General features: G+C 41.4%; 1 protein-coding gene across 6 annotated transcripts in view; it reads right to left on the bottom strand.

Annotated features, from left to right (window-relative positions):
* COLQ (collagen-like tail subunit (single strand of homotrimer) of asymmetric acetylcholinesterase) overlaps window positions 1–18,125 on the bottom strand; it is a 40,267-nt gene that overhangs the window by 6,754 nt on the left and 15,388 nt on the right. For 3 of the 6 annotated variants that reach the window (XM_014937605.1, XM_014937606.1, XM_014937609.1), the window contains exons 5-15: window positions 17,645–17,671; window positions 15,889–15,960; window positions 13,594–13,656; window positions 12,388–12,414; window positions 11,702–11,746; window positions 10,911–10,946; window positions 9,874–9,954; window positions 5,661–5,757; window positions 3,774–3,913; window positions 1,120–1,239; window positions 443–563 (exon numbers count right to left, since the gene is read on the bottom strand). In XM_014937605.1, coding sequence (XP_014793091.1) covers window positions 443–563; window positions 1,120–1,239; window positions 3,774–3,913; window positions 5,661–5,757; window positions 9,874–9,954; window positions 10,911–10,946; window positions 11,702–11,746; window positions 12,388–12,414; window positions 13,594–13,656; window positions 15,889–15,960; window positions 17,645–17,671 — 829 coding nt within the window. The remainder of the gene's footprint in view (window positions 1–442; window positions 564–1,119; window positions 1,240–3,773; window positions 3,914–5,660; window positions 5,758–9,873; window positions 9,955–10,910; window positions 10,947–11,701; window positions 11,747–12,387; window positions 12,415–13,593; window positions 13,657–15,888; window positions 15,961–17,644; window positions 17,672–18,125) is intronic. The other 3 variants (XM_014937607.1, XM_014937608.1, XM_014937610.1) reach the window with 3 other exon arrangements.

Raw genomic sequence — 18,125 nt, 5'->3', positions numbered from 1 at the left:
ATGTAGCTTACTATTAAAAACAGCCAGCTTCAGTGTCTGTCCTGAGGGGTTTTATGGTGCACTGCAAAAGTAAGCCACATCTTTTGGCCAGGAAGCTGGCAGCCCCCAGGGACGGTGTGTATGTAAACGAGCTCCTGGATTTGGCCCCTGAAATGCAGTGGGTTTGTTTTGGCTGCAGACACCTCTGCTCACTGAGGTACATGGTCCTCAATAAAGATGCATGAGAAGTGTTTGGCATCACCTGTTTTGTGATGCTGTGTGGCATCCACATGCCCAAAGGACCTCCGTTTTCACACTATGGCCATTTGCCTCCCTCTCCCAATGCCTGAGCTCAATCCACAAACCACACACTTGTGCAATTTACACAGCAATGTCCCCTGTGGAAGCAATCAATGCACCTTCCCTGGTAGAAAGAGGCCACTCTTGATGTGCTGTAACTTACTTATACAGTCATCAGTCACAACCGTGTTGCCGTCGTCGCACTCTTCCCCATCCTGTACGATCCCATCTCCACAGGTACCGCCCCCCTCAAAGCGGTAATCCACGGGATAGAAAGGGGTGAGCTGGCCAAAAAACCACACAGTGGTTACTGAGCTGACCACGAGCAGCCTGGCTGGCAAGCAGAGGTGATGGGCTGTGGGAGGCAGATCCCACAAACCAGGTTTTCATATCCCACCGTTTGGTGGTTCACAGGGTTTACACAGAACAATGGACACAAGAAGGATCCCCCTGCTCCTTGGAGCAATAAGGAAATAGGTGGTTTGGTTTGCAGGGTAAGTATTTTCCCACAACTTTGTACACTGTTGAGTTTTACCTAAGTAAAAAAATGCTCTTTACTATCATAATTCCCCCAAATCAGCCCCAGTTCACCAGCGGAGCCTGGTTCACAGGGAACTGTAGCAAAACCTGCAACACTGATGAGTTAATACCTCGGTAATTAAGACTCCTGTGAACAAAAAATCACAGAATTAGGTACAGTTGTGGCAGTGATCAAAAAAAGAGCATTTTCTCCATTTGCTTCATTGATTCTCTATGACACCTTAAGTACAGAAGTATGTGGTGTATTTAAAAATGAAACATACACTCACGAGTTTTCTGAGACCACAGTCATATTTTCACCTGGATTGGGAGCCATCCAAAGGTATCCTTGAAATACAAAGATCTCTGGTCTCTTCTAAAAGCTAAGGCATTTTCGGTGTTTAACCGGTCCAATTCTTCTTGATTATTCACCACGAAAATCTGAGGCACAGAAAAAGAGGTGATTGGCAACCCTCTCAAGAAGTATTTTGGATTGTCGCAGAATCTGGTTTTGTAAACTGGCATATGAATCTGCAAATAATTGCACAGAAAAAAAATGGTTTGGTTGTTTTCAGAAACAGAATGGTGCGAGAACTTACACCCATGGACTGCCAGACCGTAAGAGGCTCCTTTGCAACCGGCAAGATGAGATGCAAGTTTCCAAAGGAGAATGGTCTTTCCTGAGCACCTAGCTATGGCTCCAATGGCCCCTATTTCATAATGCACATCCACAAGGAGCAATCATGTAAATATCAGTGCACAATCATTGCTCAAAAAAAATAATCAGGTGCTTAAATGCTAAATCCATATGGGCATAAGTGCTTTCTGTGGGTTTGTCTATGATTTTTTTAGGCATGGTCATAGTTACAAAATAAATAAGGTATTGCTCAATGCAACCTTCACTTATCTTTTACTACTTTGTACTTTGTTTAGCTTTAATTGTCATTGAAATGCATGTTCCTTACATGCATATACTTTAGTCTAAAGCCAAGTCTTCCATTAAACCAATAAAATTGGTTCAAAAATGGAGAAATTAGGACAAGCTGTCCTCTTACCATTTTTTTTCTCCAATGTCTCAGTCACTGAAATTGGCTGTAAGGGACATTAGGAAATAATCTCATCCTTCAGCAGCTTAATCAAATTAATTTTAGCAAGATTCAAACAGTTTTTAAATTAAGAAAAAGCAAATGGAGTGCTTCTGAGCAAAATGAATTTAGGTCTGACCCTGATTCCCACCAGCAGAAACAGAATTGCTTTTTTTAAAACCCTGAAATACCCTGAAATTTTTACACAGCAGAATATTCCCATAGCCCCTGACAAAGGCCAATTTCATTGAAGAAGGACTGAATAAAAATGCCTTCAGCTTGAATGAAAGAAAGGAAAGGAAGCCAGCAAAGAACTGATTCTGTAATTGTGCTCAGGAGCTCAAGTCCCAGCCCTGGAGCTCTAATTTCTCGTGAAATCAATAGCAGATCTGTGCTCTCTGAAACTCTCTATTACAGACACTGGCCTTTGAAATTGCAAAAGATGAAAGAAAAAGGAATGACAGAAAACCAGTGCTTTGTTTCCCAGCCTCTCCCCTCCCCTGGCAGTGCTGGCACTGGAGGAGTTGGTGGGTGATTGCAGTGGGGACCTGCTGTGGTAGGACACTGCTCTGGAGAACCACGCAACACGGGGACTGGGGGCACAAAGCACCTTCTCTGTGTCTTTTCCATGTGCAGCTATAGAAACCCTGGCCATAGTTTTCAAGGTACAAGGCAGGCTTCAAAGCTGCTGCATGGGGATCCAAACAGAATAAATAATAGCAATGTTTAAGCTCTCCCTCTTGATACTGGAGGGAGTAAAGGAAAAGGGGCAGGAAAAGGGGGACCACTGCTCTGCAGTGTACAGCATGATGTGATATGCACTTTTATTTCATGCACTTTCTCCTCTCACCATTACATTTTTAAAAATAACGGGGCTTTTTGTAACGCAACACAGGGATGAGCGAGCAGCTGTCGAGACGTGCAGCACACTCATGCAAAAGATTGAGTTCAATGACCCAGTTTAATGGAAAGTGTTGTGAGCGTGGCCCTTTCACACACTGTACCAGCTTTCTGACAACATGACAGATGGGAATGTTAACAAAGCTAATTGCTGCTTATTGTCATTCAGAGACCACCAGACACCCTGCAATATCCACTTGCATGAGTGGAGAGGCTGGGCTATGCAGCAGCAAGGTAGCATTTTCATTGCTGATTAAGAGCTACAATGCACAGAATAATAAGGTAGGGGCCCAGCAGAAGGAAAAGTACAGAAATAATATTTACAAAGTCCAAAGAAATTAGAGATGAAAGATTGCTAGGTCGCTTTTCAGCAATGACTTGTCCTTGAAAGTACTTTGTCAAATTTGCTCGTAAAAATGCTTTCCAAAAGGCTAGAGATTGAAATTAGCTATATAAAGTGTGTGCCTACAGACAGGAGCTCAGAAGTCTGACTCCCATGGTTTAGGAGACTCCTCTTTGGTTCAAGGTAGAGGGTCTGTGCTTTGGGGAAAGTTCTATCTTATACGTGAAATGTTCAATTCTGAAATCACTGTCTTTGCAGAAGAAGATATCAGAAAAAGGCAAGAAAGAGATTATTACTTTGCTGACCAATCTGAAAGATATTTCAATTTACTGAACTAAAAAGAACAGGTTATATATTTACAGGAGCAGATGAAAGACAGGATCCTCAGGCTTGTCAAAAGGTTTATAAACACAAGCTACATTACTTACGGTTTGAAACAGCTACATTTTAGCACCTCAACTGGAAAACCCTCAGACCAGTTATGAAACCAGACTCTTTTGCGTGGGCAGGTTGTGTGCACTAGAAGTAACACATTGCCCACACACAGACATCTTCCCCATTAAAACCAATCCATTAGCAAATACACCACCTCTAATAACAGAAGTATTTAAGAATCACTCACATCCTCTCCCAGAAAAACTGCTTACCGCTGGAACTTTTGGATAATTGTGTCCAAACACAGATTCCTCATATGTCGGGTTATTCATGTATTGTGGGGATCTGCAGAGACATCTTCCTGGAGGCCCTGGAAGTCCTCTTTCCCCTTTTGGTCCTATTGCGAATTGCCCTAGGAAGCAAAATAGCAGGTTGCTGATCTTGTGATGTTCATACCCAAAACACAAATATAGCCTTAGTGGAAAAATTACAGGTCAGGTGGATATATGCATTTACCTAAATTTTCAGATATTCACATCTCCCACCAAACCCACTGGAGGGATTACCACTAATTCCAGCACATCAGGAGAAATACTCGAGTTTGTACCATACAAAATCATATTATTTCAGATCACATTTTAAATTTTTCTACCAACTTTACAGAGAAAGAGAGAGATCATTTGCTTAGAATAAATGTCAGCCTGTTTGAAGCTACAGAAATTCAGGACATGATGGACACACAGATCACTCTGCAGCACCTACGCACCAAGTTGAGTAGAGTCAGACTCGTAGACATCCACAACACATTCGGCTTGTGCATTTGTACAATCACTTAAGTAATGCTGTTTCAAAGGTTTCTGCACAGGAAAACCCAACTAGAAATGCAGGAGGGCTACAAATAAAAATATTAAAAAAATACTGCTTTTTGACTTTCAAACTTTGGCAAGGATGTGCTACTCTGCAGAACTAGACTGTGAGCCAACATGTCCGTACTGCAAGCAATGACATCATTACAGAAAGGTCTTTTAGGATCAGAATTTATATTCTAGAGGAAAAAGATTAACAAGCCTGACACACAAACTTTCTGTGGATGGAATAAAGCCTTTAAAAAATAGTCTCAAGACCCTGGCTGCCTTCCCATTCTCATGGTGAAAATTCTGTCCTCTGAAAACTTCCAGCTAATTTACTCAAGACAAAGATGTTTCATGATGGGAGACATGAGATATGTGAAGATTTTGGAGCAGCCCCCAGCTTCACAGATGTACCATTTTCACATCACTACAAGAAGAGACCTCCTGCCCACTGATGTAAGCTAGGGGAAAAAAAAAGGGGAAAGGAAAATGAAAGAGAACATTGAACAGATCAGCGGCAGTGCAAGCAGCTGTTGTCCTTTTGAGGCAACAGTATTCCCCAATTGGTTTTGTTTTAATTTTCAGGTACTTTAGCATATATCCCGGTTGAGAAAACCCTGCCTGAGGGTTCACTGTCACTGAACATTGTGGGTCATGTATTGTCTTGGTCTCACAAGCTGCCTAGAGTTCATGTGCATGCATAGCTTTGAAGCTGGACAATTATCAGTCAGATTTTTCTCATGGTTTCTACAACATGCAGAATTGCAGTGAGCATAGATCTACAGCACTTAACAGATCTACAGAAGAGAGGGGTTTTTCACCATTTTTTTCCCCCCTCTGACTTCTATTCCTTTCATTCTCTTCCCTTCTTTCCTTACTGCCACTGTGACTTGAGTCTCATTGTTTTTTCTTTTACAGAGCTGCACAGGGTGAGTATGTCCTGGCTGATTAGAAATCATGATCTTTCACTATAAACCAGGATATCTGGAGAAGCAGCAGACCTTTGATGATGGAGATTAACTAGTCCCTCCAAGGCTGCCAGATGGCTTTTCATCATCCCCATCTGCCAAAGTCCCACAGGTCATGTTTTTGGTTTTATTTGAAACATCAAAAGCCATAACATAGACTTTAAAGTAACATATATGGTCCTTATAATGAACAAGGATGGCATGACCTGCCTTCAGAAATCCTCTCCTTGCTGTCAGTGGAGAAGCAAACAAATCCCTGATGCCTATGTGGGTGTACATGAGTCAGGAAGGGATAGGGAGCAGGGACACTGTTTCGGAAATCACTTGATCTCTTGCCTACCTGATCCTGAAGGTCCAGGTGGGCCCGGCTGGCCAGAAGGACCAGGCCTTCCAGGTGGACCCATGATACCCGCAGGTCCAATGTCTCCCTTTAACCCCTAGGAGAGAAGAGACATCTGTTTATTTGCTCAACTGTTAATAACTCTTCCAGCCAGCACTGGCTTCCCTTTCAAGAGAGCCAAGATATTTGCCAGTAGGAGTGTGCAGCATGAACTTCATAGCCACCACCCCGGGGAAGAGGTGCTGTCCTCTTCTATGCAGAGACAGAAAAGCATATCCAGGCAGGGCTTCTGCTCCTAAGCAAGGACTTGGCCTTACAAACTGCAAGCTACTGTGTGGCAACACTGTGTTGACAAATGGTGTCCCTCTGGTACCTTATCACTCAGTCAAAGTGCTGTAAAACTACCTATGGGAGACGAGCTTGCACACAGTTACCATACAATAGCTATCATTCTGTAAAATAAGCCCTAATTTGCCTCATGGGAGCTTGTTTGTACAGCCATACCCTTAGGCATTTTGAAGTTTCACCCTAGAACTGTTCAGCAAATTCCTATTTTTGCTCCTGACTTTAATATGGTGACAGTTATTAAAAATAACGGTATTCATCTTCCTGCTCATACACTCTCCAAGGTTCGGATTTCTCAGCTTTGTATTTCAGAACTGCATTAAATAGCTTAAAGTTTAAATGTCTGATTTGACTTTTATGTAACAGCATACATTATTTAGCATAACAAAGATGGTGTGTGCTATGTAAGCTTTCCTTTCATGACAAAGGAGATGAATTACTTGAGGATGGTGTAATTTCAAGTTAATATGCATTCATGGGTGCATGATGAGTGGTTGTATGTCTAATTTCAAAGTAATGAAGCATATATAGTAATATATCCTAAAATAATTTGTGATATGATATATTGTATCCCATGGATACATTTCCATGTCACTTGTACGATTTCAACAGAAGAGGGTTGATTTTGCCATGGCCCATAAAGAACTAATTGAATATTTGCTTTGTTTAATCCTATTAGGTAAGCTCTGTACCATCAAAATATTCCAGGATTTATGTGACTGTCAGCAATGATGAACCCTAGTTACTTCTTATGTTATGTGACACAGAACCAGCAGACCAGGATTTTGTAGCCTCAAAGAATTCTGTGGGAAGTCTCTTTCCCCCAGACAACAGCAATCTGGTAGAGGCAAGCCAGCACCAGTCAGACATGTACTCCCTGAAAATGAGCTGTCTGCTGAGTTTCCTGCTTTGGAAGACTGATTGCTTAATACTTTCTTGTTTAGTATAGAGAGATTAAATAGCAAGGGCAAAGATGTGTATTAAATATTCTTGCCTTGTTTCTTTTCATAAGCACCCATTGCATTCAGAAAAGCTTTTCCCATGGACAATATTTACATTCCTCTCCCTTCTTTCACACTAACATTATCTAAAGCTCCGAGTCATTCCTCCTTATTAAGGTTGAAACCCTAAACTTGCTCCTTAGGGTCGATTCCCAAGCTACAAAACTTTGGGTGTAATACCTCCTCAGTTTGAGGACAGTGGGACCATGACTTGTGACTTCTCCTCCTGGACACCTTTTAGGAAGAGCAGAGGCAGAAGAGAGCTGAAGAAGTCAGTGAGATAATCAAGACATAGCTCAAAATGGAAGTGGAAGTAACACCTTCCTAATTTAGCTGCTTTTATCTAGGGATAGCTGGATCAAGGGACAGGAAATGGCCCCATGTTGATGGAAACTATCCTCTCAGCTGAACAAACAGCCAGAAGATAACTACAGCACTTAAAGGCAGCAGCCAGACCCACAGAACCTTAAAATGCCAGTCTCAAGTTTTTTCAAAGGATTAGAAAAGAAGAAAGAAAATAGCTAGTTCACCAATTACAGAAGGAACCACAATTTTCCTGCAGAAGATCAATGCTGCAACTGCTTTCGTGGCACCTGGAAGGGGTTATGTACTAAGTCCTGGGCCTGGAAATCCTAATTTAGGGCCAGGCTATAACTCCAGTCACACTGATTGTTGCCTTAAATTATGACACACCTTATGTCACCACTTTTTGATTAAGACACTGCGTGATCAAACAAAATGTCTAAGGTCAAGCAGGAAGTGCACAGTGTTCAGGTTGATCTGCAGGCGCTATGTCCTCTTTGCCTTACGCTACAGAAAGATACTCCAGGGACATTACTTTTGGCAGGATAGATGAGTGTAGTTTTCAAATAAAAAAACCCCACCAAACCACAAACCAGCAAAGAGCACACATCAGCTTTTAAAACCTGTCAAATCAAAGACAAAAAAAATTATATTTCTTCTGGGTCACCTAGCAGACTTACATTGCTCATACCTTCCTTACTTGGTGACCTGCTACTTCCCTCCCTAACACCCAACTTTTAATTTTTCCCCATGCTGGCTATTCCTTCACTTCAGATATTAGCTGATGGCATCAGACCAACAGTGAAGCAGGCATGTGTCTCTGTTTGCAACACTGGGCATAACCAGACTGCAAATAAAATGCTTTCAGCTGAGCCCATTAACCATCTACAAGCTCCTGTATCTGAGCAGATGGCCATTAACACCAAAGTCAGTCTAGCAAGAACAGGCTCCCTTCCCTGTCAGTCAGTGGAAAGAAACAGGCTCTGCAGGTGGCAATTCGGAGCACCAGGAGCCAGTCCCCTTTGCACCCCCAATACCATTGCTTAATATAAATACACAAGGAAAGGTGCATTCAGAGAGGCTTATTTGGTGATTTGAACACGTAACTATACCGATATTGCTACCTTCTCCTTGGAAAATGCTATAATGGAGGAGTCAGTATCAAATTTACACACAATTCCTGGTCTTTACACTTCATCTGAAAAAATAGTTCTGCCAGCTTAATAATTTTAAGCTCTAAATAAGGACCATTTGTCAACCATCTCAGTCCTGAACAGCTTCTCATATGAGATTACCATCCCCTAAGGTCACTATGTGTCTTTCCTGACCTTTCTCAGAGCAGAAGAATCTGTCCCTGGCATGCAGGGAGAACCGTCATATAAATATCCAATCCAAAAAAATCAATCTTGGTTTTAGCGTTAACAGAGGAAATGGGAAAAACAGAGAGGGTGTTTTGGTGCTTCGGTTCTTTGAGCTGTGTGTGGGATATCTCCAAGGCTTCTTGCAAAGCAGATCTGTCTTGACCAGTGCTTGGGCTTGGGCAAAACCTGACTCAACCAAATTGGATGGTGTGGACAGGAAGGATCCTCCAAGTGGGCCCGAACAGACACTGGATACACACGTAGTGCGGTGCTAGAAACCAGGAGTGTATGACAGTGTAAACAGGACTGGGGTTTGGATGTACAGACAGGTGGTTTCCATTGCCACAGAGCACACACCAGTTCAGTCCATTACAGCATACCATTCTTAGTGTACAGGCAGCTACTGCCAGTGCACACAAGCAATGTTTTTGCTGGCAGAAATAGTGTAGCTCTTTGCACTGGTGAGCCAGGGAGAAAATTCATGGACAGGGAATGGGATGTCCCTTGCGAGATGCTGATCTCTGCCTGGAGTTGAGGAGAGGGCACTGGTTTATTGTAGCATCCACAGCAATCCTTCCCTCATTCAGAGACCCAGAAACTCAGGGTTTTCCTTCCTTCACTCATCTCAAGAACCTGTTTTCTCTAGGGGCAGAGAATGCCACCTGGGCAGGCTGAAATGTGTTGAATTTTGGATATATCCCATTTGCCGTTGCAGCCTAGCAAGCTGCCTGTAAATCAAGCAGCTCTGCTCCCTAAATCAGCCTCAGGGTGAGGGATCTACAAAGCATAGGACCCCATGGTATTGCACCCCACGCTCTCTGACACCTGGACCTTACTCCAACTCTCTACCCATCCATCAGGTGGACTTCAGACTGTATCTCTGTGTTGCTTAGTGTTCAAAGGGGGCATTCGAGGTCTGCTCAAGTTATATTCAATGAGTTCATTACCAAGCCAGGGAAAATACAACTTTCCCCAGGCTGTGTGGCCAGGGAGCTGAATGCTACTGATAAGGGTCCAGCCCTAAAGCTGGGGCTTTAACTCCTGCGTCGCTTGTGCATGCATGTGAGGTGTTCCAGGGCTTCTGCCCAGTCTCACTGTGACAAAGCACTTGGTACCATCAGAGCACAAGTCTCACAATCCAATCGTACACCACAACCACATAGACACCAGGAATCAAGGGAAGGGGAAAAACCATGGTCCTACTTGTTTGCCTCGTTTTCCAGGTCTTCCTATAGGTCCTCTGTGTCCCGGTACTCCAGATTGTCCCTTCGGGCCCATCTCTCCCTTGGTGGCGGGTGTGGAGGGAAGGAAGCAGGACATTAAGAACAGAAATGCACATTACCATGGTTATACCTGCCTTATACAAGACAGCAGGTCAATGGTGCCCTAATTAATGTGATTCCTCTAGATAGTGCTGGCACTCTTTGTTTCTCAGAACATAAAAATTATAATAAAATATTTTAAAAGAAGGATGAAGTGACAAATCTCTCTCACAATTTACCCAAATTTCCCTGAAAAATCCTTTTCTAAAGAGGAAGCCAAAGGGAGAGATCTGAAACGTGCTCAGAGACTTGGGGAGGTCAAGGCTAGCAAGGGCTGACAGCCCTTCTCTGTCCCTTTTGGCAATATCTTGTTTTGCTCTTAAGATGCACATGAAATAAAGTCACTCAGGGAAAGGAAGGTGAATTGACTCATCTTCTAGCCTCCTTAGAAGCAACCATTATTTCTTTATCCAAATTTCAGAGATGAGATGTGATTATGTCATAAAATTATCCTCATGTAGGATTTCTATCCATAAAACAATATCTGAATAGTGATTGTTGTTTAAGTAGAGAATAATGATGATACCAAAACTGATCAGAAGTACTACTGCTATTTCTAGTAGTGCCATTTTGATTCAGAGTATCAAGAAGTAAATATTTATTATCTTCAAATGAATAACACCCAAGCAATTAGGCCAGTTATGAATCCATAATCAAGAGCTTGGACATGTTAAACAGGAGGAAGATTCTGACTAAAACAACGTTCGGGGGAAAAAAGAGAAACAGGAACAAACAACTACATCTCAGAGTTTTCTCCTAAGATGAAAAGCCTAAAGAATTTCATCAAGTCCAAGAAAAGATGGCCATTGAGTCAAGAAAGACCTTCAATTCCTTATATTTTCCAGGATATCTCTGAAGCAATTCACTGGCTTTATGCCAGCACTTAACACAACTCCCCAGTACATCATGCCGACTTACCTTTTGTCCCAGCATTCCAGGAAAGCCTATTTCTCCCTACAAAGTAAAAGGAGAAAAAGTGTCAAAAAGTGTGGAGTGATCTTTGACAAAGCAGCACCTTCCTTGGAAAGAAGAACGTCAAGTGCCATGTACTGCACTGATATGTGTTAAAATACCCGCTCTGTGATTCAGCACTGCAGGTGGTACAGTAGGTGCAGAATTAAAAACAAATTTTTACGGTAAAGCCACTTGTACAGATCCTCTGTTGTCTGCTTCCTCTCCTCTGGCAAAAACATCCTGGTTGTGCTTTATCTACAGGCAACCCTGCTACCTGGACAATGCCCAAAGCCTGCATTTGGGAATGGCATTTCTCCTTTTACATCAAAAGCATTTTCCTTTTCCTTTCTTAGTTAAAGGCACCCCCAAGTCAAGAATCTCACCTGTTTTTTTGGTTGGGTTTTGTTTCGTTTTTTTTTTTCCTCACAGCACTGTCATATCACCAGCCAAAAGCGTTTTGGGAAGCTGTTGTGGTTCTGGACTGCACAGGCCAGGAGAGACTGAGGTTACCTCCCAGGAAATCCCACTCTGCCGCATCACTCCCCCGACGGGCTGGGGGGCACCATGGACATGGAGGCTGCCCCACTGCCCTCCCATCAGATAGGACCACTGCCCACCCTCACCATTCTTGCCCTCTCAGGAAGATGCCTCCAGACTCCCTTCCTCCGTACCGCTCCTGGTTTTTGCCCTCAATTATGTTAGACCTCATGGGCTTGTTCAGCTAAAACTCACAACCATTTGGAAAAGAAAATTACCTGGTCTCCTTTGACTCCTTTGTCACCTCTGTCACCTCTGGATCCCTGGAGAGAGATAACAGGGTGACAACAGCTTAATCATTACCATTTCACAAGGAAGCAAAAAGTATTTTCCCTACATTAAGTGTTACTTGAAGTCACACAGCAAATAGTCATATGTCCAGAATGAGGTGTATGGTAGATACCCTAAAATGTTTTCTTATTACATTCATTGATATTATATCAGGATTAAGAGTAAGGCTTGTAGAAAAAGGAACTTGTTCTCTCTAGCTAATTACTTTAAACACATTGTATCCTGGATGCAATACTTCCAAACTTGATTTTTTTTCCCCAGTTGACTTCATCCAAGTTCAGGTCCCACTAGTATGGGCTTACAGTAAAAAACTGTCTCTGTTCCAAAGTATGTACAGTCTAAACAAACCAGACCAACAATTAAGGATTATTATACCATTCTACAGATGGGGAAACTGTAGTGAGGTGCACTGTAGTAACTTGTTCATAAGAAGATGGGGTGCCAATCTCACTTCTTTAGCATCCCAGCCTAAGCCACAAGACTGTACTCCTTCTTGATGCTAGTTTTAATTTCTCAGTGGGACCTTTAGATTTTGCTCCATCAAAATTCAAGTTACTTTTTTTTACATAACTTTCAATAGCTAAATTATACATTTTTCTATTGTTACACTGACCTTTTCTCCTCTAGTTCCAGGAAAACCCTAAAGGGAATGATAGATATTTTAATAGTTCTCACTTTCAAAATTACCCAAGAAGCAGCACTTTCAAACTTTAAAGTGAAGAAAAAGAATGAAGCACAAAAGATTAATTGCATCAACTTGTAAATGCAAATGTATATTTATAGCTTCTAAAATTGCATTGAAACAGAACTGTGAAATATGAATTAAAGGCAAGACAACTCAGCCCAAAAGCCAATGTGAAAAAGCCAGGTAAAGCCAGCAGGTTTGATGTTGCTTTTAAAATTGAAACAAGGGAAATAAAATGTAACTGAAAGTGAATGAAGCCTTAGATGCCACAATTAATAATCTAAAATAATTTTACTAATAATCTTCCTCTTCTTTGTTTTTTCCCCTGTGAAACATCCTTAAATTATACTTAAGTTATCTTCTAATATGAAGATTACTATAAAACTGAGTTTCTCTTTAAGAAACATAATAATCAACAGTGTTCAGTTCTTCTTTCTAGACTTTTATACAGAATTTTGTTCAAGTACCTTAAAATATTGTGGCCTAAATTTTTGAAGGCAGAGGCTATGCTGTAGGCAATGATGTACAGATACTAGAACATGCAGTCCAAATTGTGCTTACTATCCATCTGTCAATAAACCATAGAGTCATAAAACAGTTTGGGTTGGAAGGGACCTCTAAAGGTCATCTAATCTAAACCCCCTGCAGTGAGCAGGGACAACTTCAACTAGATCAGGTTGCTCGTAGCCCTGTCCAACCTGACCTTGAATGTTTCCAGGGATGGGGCAAATACCACATCTCTGGGCAACCTGAGAAATACATATGCAGAGTTTTAGTAGAAGACAAAAATCTCCATAGTCTTATGATGTGGGTGAAAAACATTGCAGACACAAGTTAATGCCGCAGATACACTTAAGAACTCTAGTTTTCTAGTGGGATACAATTATATATGTTTTGTTTTTAAAATAAGTTTTTGCATTACAGTAATTTACACCAAAGCATTTTTATGAAAAGCCAAAAACACAGCAAAGCCCAACCAGACAAAGTAACCTTGCTTGAAGGAGAACATATCTTTTTAGCTGTATTAGAAAAGATATATCTTGATAAATGCCTTCCAGCAAATTCATGAGGGAAGCAGCCGTCAGCAGAGCATTAGAAACCAATGTCTGAAAATGCACCGTTTGGTTAACAAACCTTGGAGCCCATTGGTCCTCTTGTACCTGGCAATCCCATCACACCCAACTCTCCCTTTTCACCCTAAAGGGGTCAATAAAGAGAGTTATTGATTGTGGCTCTCTGATGAGGTCACATTTGAATGCACTTGAGACAAGCCTGACCTTGGTGTAGCATTGTAGTCAGAAGTCTATATTGCAATTTTATTCTGCCTGAGTCCTCATATGTTTTCTTATTCTTCTATTTGCATTTTCTTGGGTGTGTGATTTGTGCTTCAGTTTTGCCAGATGCTATTAAAGGACACGTAAGCAAATTAGCAGCAGCAGTGCATCCTTTTGTTGCATGAAGGTGAATTGTCTCTATCCAGCCTCACTTCCACTGAGTTGCAGAAAAGAAAGGTATTTTGCTGCAAGCCTTTATGGCTTGGAAAGGCACAGTGACTACTTTTATTGTAGTTCTGAGACATCATGTGCTTTACGGCTGTTTGGAGCCAGTTAATCATGAAAAGGCTTTACAACTTCTCTGGCTGCTGTCAGATAATTATATCTAGGATGAAATACGGAGTAGTCTCTGCAGACCTGCAACAGCCCTACCAGCAAATACAGTTGGCTCTTGTTCTCCTTTGGCTTTCACTGTGCTAGTAGTGGAGAGGATTTTCACATTGGCTGCTGCTGCCACAGAAGTTCAGAAAAGGCTTGAAGAAACAAAGGAGGAATAAAAAGGATTGGACCAAGGCCATGTCTAAGAAAGAGAAGACAGGTAATGAGATGCAGTTGAAGAAACAGAGGCACAAAGATAGGAATAATGAAAAAAACCAACAGCTTGCTGGAAATTTACAGAAAGATGATGCAGCGCATGACTATAGTGAAGATGAATAGCAGGAGTTTGGGAAGATCAGAGATCAGAAAAAGAGAAATGAAAGAGAGACACAACCAATGGAAGTGAGTACAGAGATGTGCTAGCCTCTATTCAACTGGAGCCTTCATTGACAGTCAGGAAACAGACATTTAAAAAGACCAGAAGAAATGAAGGTGGGAACCCTTCTAAAGAATAGAGGAGATGTGTCAGAGGAGACAATAAAAGCAGAGGAATTGGAATGAAACAGCAAGTAGGATTTGCTGTCCTACTACCCAATGTGAGAGATGCTTCTAGGAGTGTGATGAAAAAGCATAACAATAGACAAAGGGGAGATAAAATCAAAATTAGGAAGACATCATAAATAAGACTAGAGCTTATATAAGGAAAAGGCCAAGTGAACGAGTTTTCTGACTGCTCTGTTGTCTGTATGCAGACTGAGGGAACAAGGTAGTTGGACCCTCCTTCTGTCCTCACTGCTCCCACAATGCATTTGAGTGGACACAATTTCTCATCTCATAGTTCAAAGTGAACATTGGCTCCTCCATCGGCCTCTTTTTGCTCGCCTACATTCCCACACATTATTATATCATGTTCCTCATCTAGCATAGCTCTGACGAGCTTGAGGGTCCGGCTTAAATTCAGAAGTCATCTACTATTATTCTTGCTGTAGCAAGAGCTACTCATCATGTCCTCTGAGCTGGGGGCAATACAGCTTTGAGCTAAACATTGTGTGCAGACCTTTTGCCTGATGCATACTGGATTGAAGAAAATTTATCTCAAAAGTCCCAGTAGAAACTTTATATACTGTGGCTCCTGTGAAGGGCTGTATGCCTTTTGCATCAGGTAATACTCAGCAAAGGACTGTCCTGCAGCTTTTTTATAATAAATGCAGATGAACCAGCCACTCTGCAGTAGCAAAGTGTGTCCTGCCATTTCTTCTGCTGTTGGTTATTAAAAATCATAGGAACAAATGTTTGTTTGTACACAAATGAACTTCAAAGACCTGATCAGCAATTCACATGGTTTGTAATCTCTTTCCCCTGATACCAGCCTGGTATTTTCCCCATGATCACATGGACATCCAGTTACGCTGCCAAAAAGTACAAACTCAGGCGAAGAGTTCATCATAAAGAGCAGACACGAAGATGATGATGCGTTTTGAAACTCTGATTCATGTGATGGTGAGACACCAGTGATTATCAATGAGTCTTCATTAGACTGATTTTCAATTTCCTTTTGACATATTTTAATCAATGTAAGAAGTGCTACAGGGGCTAGGCTGAAGGGGGAGTAACCCAACCCTAGACTGGGCAGGTCAAATGGTACAAGCACAGAGCGTCCTTGCACTGCTGCAACTTCCCAGCCTCCAGCAGATAGTGGCTTAGAGTCTTCCCGAGATAACTGTTGTGTTCAGGTCATGAGGTTTAACAGGTTATCCCATGTGAATTTCAGTCTTACCTTCTGTCCCACAGGTCCAGGCCATCCTACTGGTCCTGGCATCCCAGGGACACCCGGGGGACCTGGTCTACCCTTGAACGGAAAACATCGATTACAATGATTCATTTAACACCATTCCTACACACAGGCCTCCACTGCAGACAGGATTTATGGAGGAATATAGCTTTTTTCGGGAAAAGACCTGCAAATGCTTCTTTACCTTCCTTTTAATACAAAAAAGTATTATATCACACAGTTTATGTTGCTGCTGCTGGAAGAGGTGTGGGCTTGCAGAAATAACAGGTTATACTGATCCAAATAAGTAGTAGCTGCAGAATAAACCTACATGCAGTCAAAATAATCATCCTAAAAACCCAGTATCAATAACTTAATTCCTCTTTTCATTTAAGAAGACAATGTAAATAAAAAAGACTTGCATCTAATTATATGAGTATGAATCCAATTTATATTAAGAACAGAACCAAATCTTTAATGAAGATATTCCTATTTTTATTTACTATTATTCTTATTCTGAACATTCCATATTACTAGCTATAATTCCTATTTATTAGCTACCATCTGACTAGCAATAATTACATACATACAGTTATTTATCTATTTTAATTACTGCCTGTAAATCACTCTTTGAGTATCTCCTAAAATGCTGTAGGTTACTGCCATCCCACTGCTTTACGCTGCTTGACAAAATAATCTTATAAATGCCATCATGATATTTGGGACTAAGAGTGACCTCCCACAAGCCAGACAGCTTTTAGCAGGAGTTACACTGTTTTATTTCCAACCTGAGCAACTTCTCTTTTGGGACACACTAGTTTGTGTCAGAAGGGTAGGTATTGATGTACTGTGTTTAAGGTTTGCACTTTCTTTTAGGGTGGTGGTTCACTCTCTCTGAGACATTACTGTTTTGAACACTTGAATTTATTTAAGAAATTTTTTTTTTTTACTGTAGGGCATTTGCAGTTTAGATTAAAGAAAAAGACATCTTTTGCTTATGTGTTTTGTATTTATTTGAATTACTAATTGCTAGCTGGTGTCAAAATCTTTTGTATATTATTAGAAGGGTGTTAAAATGCTTGGTATATTATTAGAAGGGTATTTCTTTTCCTAGTTAGTGACAACTCCCTGCATATCTCTGATTTCATCCCGCATTTCTGTCTTCTTTTAAATGTAATTACATTAAATGGAGGCACTTAATGACTGAGATAACATATTCTGTTTCATCACATGTAGGGGCACATATTTTTGACAATATATCATGGCTCATATGTCACCAAGCATAGGATTGTAGTCAGCATATTGCACTGGTGCCAAAACTCTGTGAGTATAATTATTAATTATTCCTTCTTCTGGGCTATTCAGCTGAGCCTTGTTTTGACTTTGGAGCAGTGAAAAGTTTGATTTTGCTTTGGGTTTTTTTAATACACCTTTTATGACACCTCCTACACTCTGCAGCATCTGCCCACAGAGACAGAGTTCAGGCAATTTTCCGCTCTGTTTTAATTGTCTGGCCAGAGCCACATGCACTTACTGAGGGAATCTGTTGAATTCAAACCAGCTGGGACAGCTCTCCAAGCCAGAGAGCCCAGCTCTCCAGCCTTGCACCCACAGCTCCCTACCTCAGTATCAGGGGAAGCAGCACAAACAGGCTAAACTTCAACATTAGCTAATTTTATTTAACTCTTGTCTGCACCCCTCTCTGACAGCTGTTATGTGTCAAGCATTATACCAGTGTCTAAGACAGGACCTTTGTTCATACCTTTCTTCCTGGCCTGCCAATCTCCCCCTGCCAGAGAAAGGAATACGTTAGTCTCATTGGCACCACATACATTGGAAATACCTTTGTGTTCAAGACTTTGCTTCCAGAGGTAAAATGAGAAAATTATTTAACAGAGCTCCTTGGTCTTTCCTGTGTTTTCAGCCCCAAATCTATAGTCAACCCCTTGTATAGTAAAGTATGCAACTATGAGGCCAGCTTCAGATATAAGGCTCTTTAAGCATCATGGAGAAAATTCTTTGCAGATCTGAAGCCATAACTTAACATATAGACCACTCTTAATATCTGAGCTAACCCATAAAATAAACACTGCATATTAGAGCTCCACTTCTCATGTCCTCCCAGAGGCACAAGGTGGTAAAAAGCTGTTGGATCACTGGCTTGTGCACCTGAGCTGCTTTCTTAATGCATACTGTAGACACAGGTAGCTATCATGAGAAGCCATCAAAAATATTTCAAGATT

This window comes from Calidris pugnax, unplaced genomic scaffold (assembly GCF_001431845.1).
Source record: "Calidris pugnax isolate Ruff unplaced genomic scaffold, ASM143184v1 scaffold11, whole genome shotgun sequence".
Lineage (NCBI taxonomy): Eukaryota > Metazoa > Chordata > Aves > Charadriiformes > Scolopacidae > Calidris > Calidris pugnax.
Note: the sequence above shows the minus strand (reverse complement) of the source record. Positions and strands in the feature narration are given on the sequence as shown.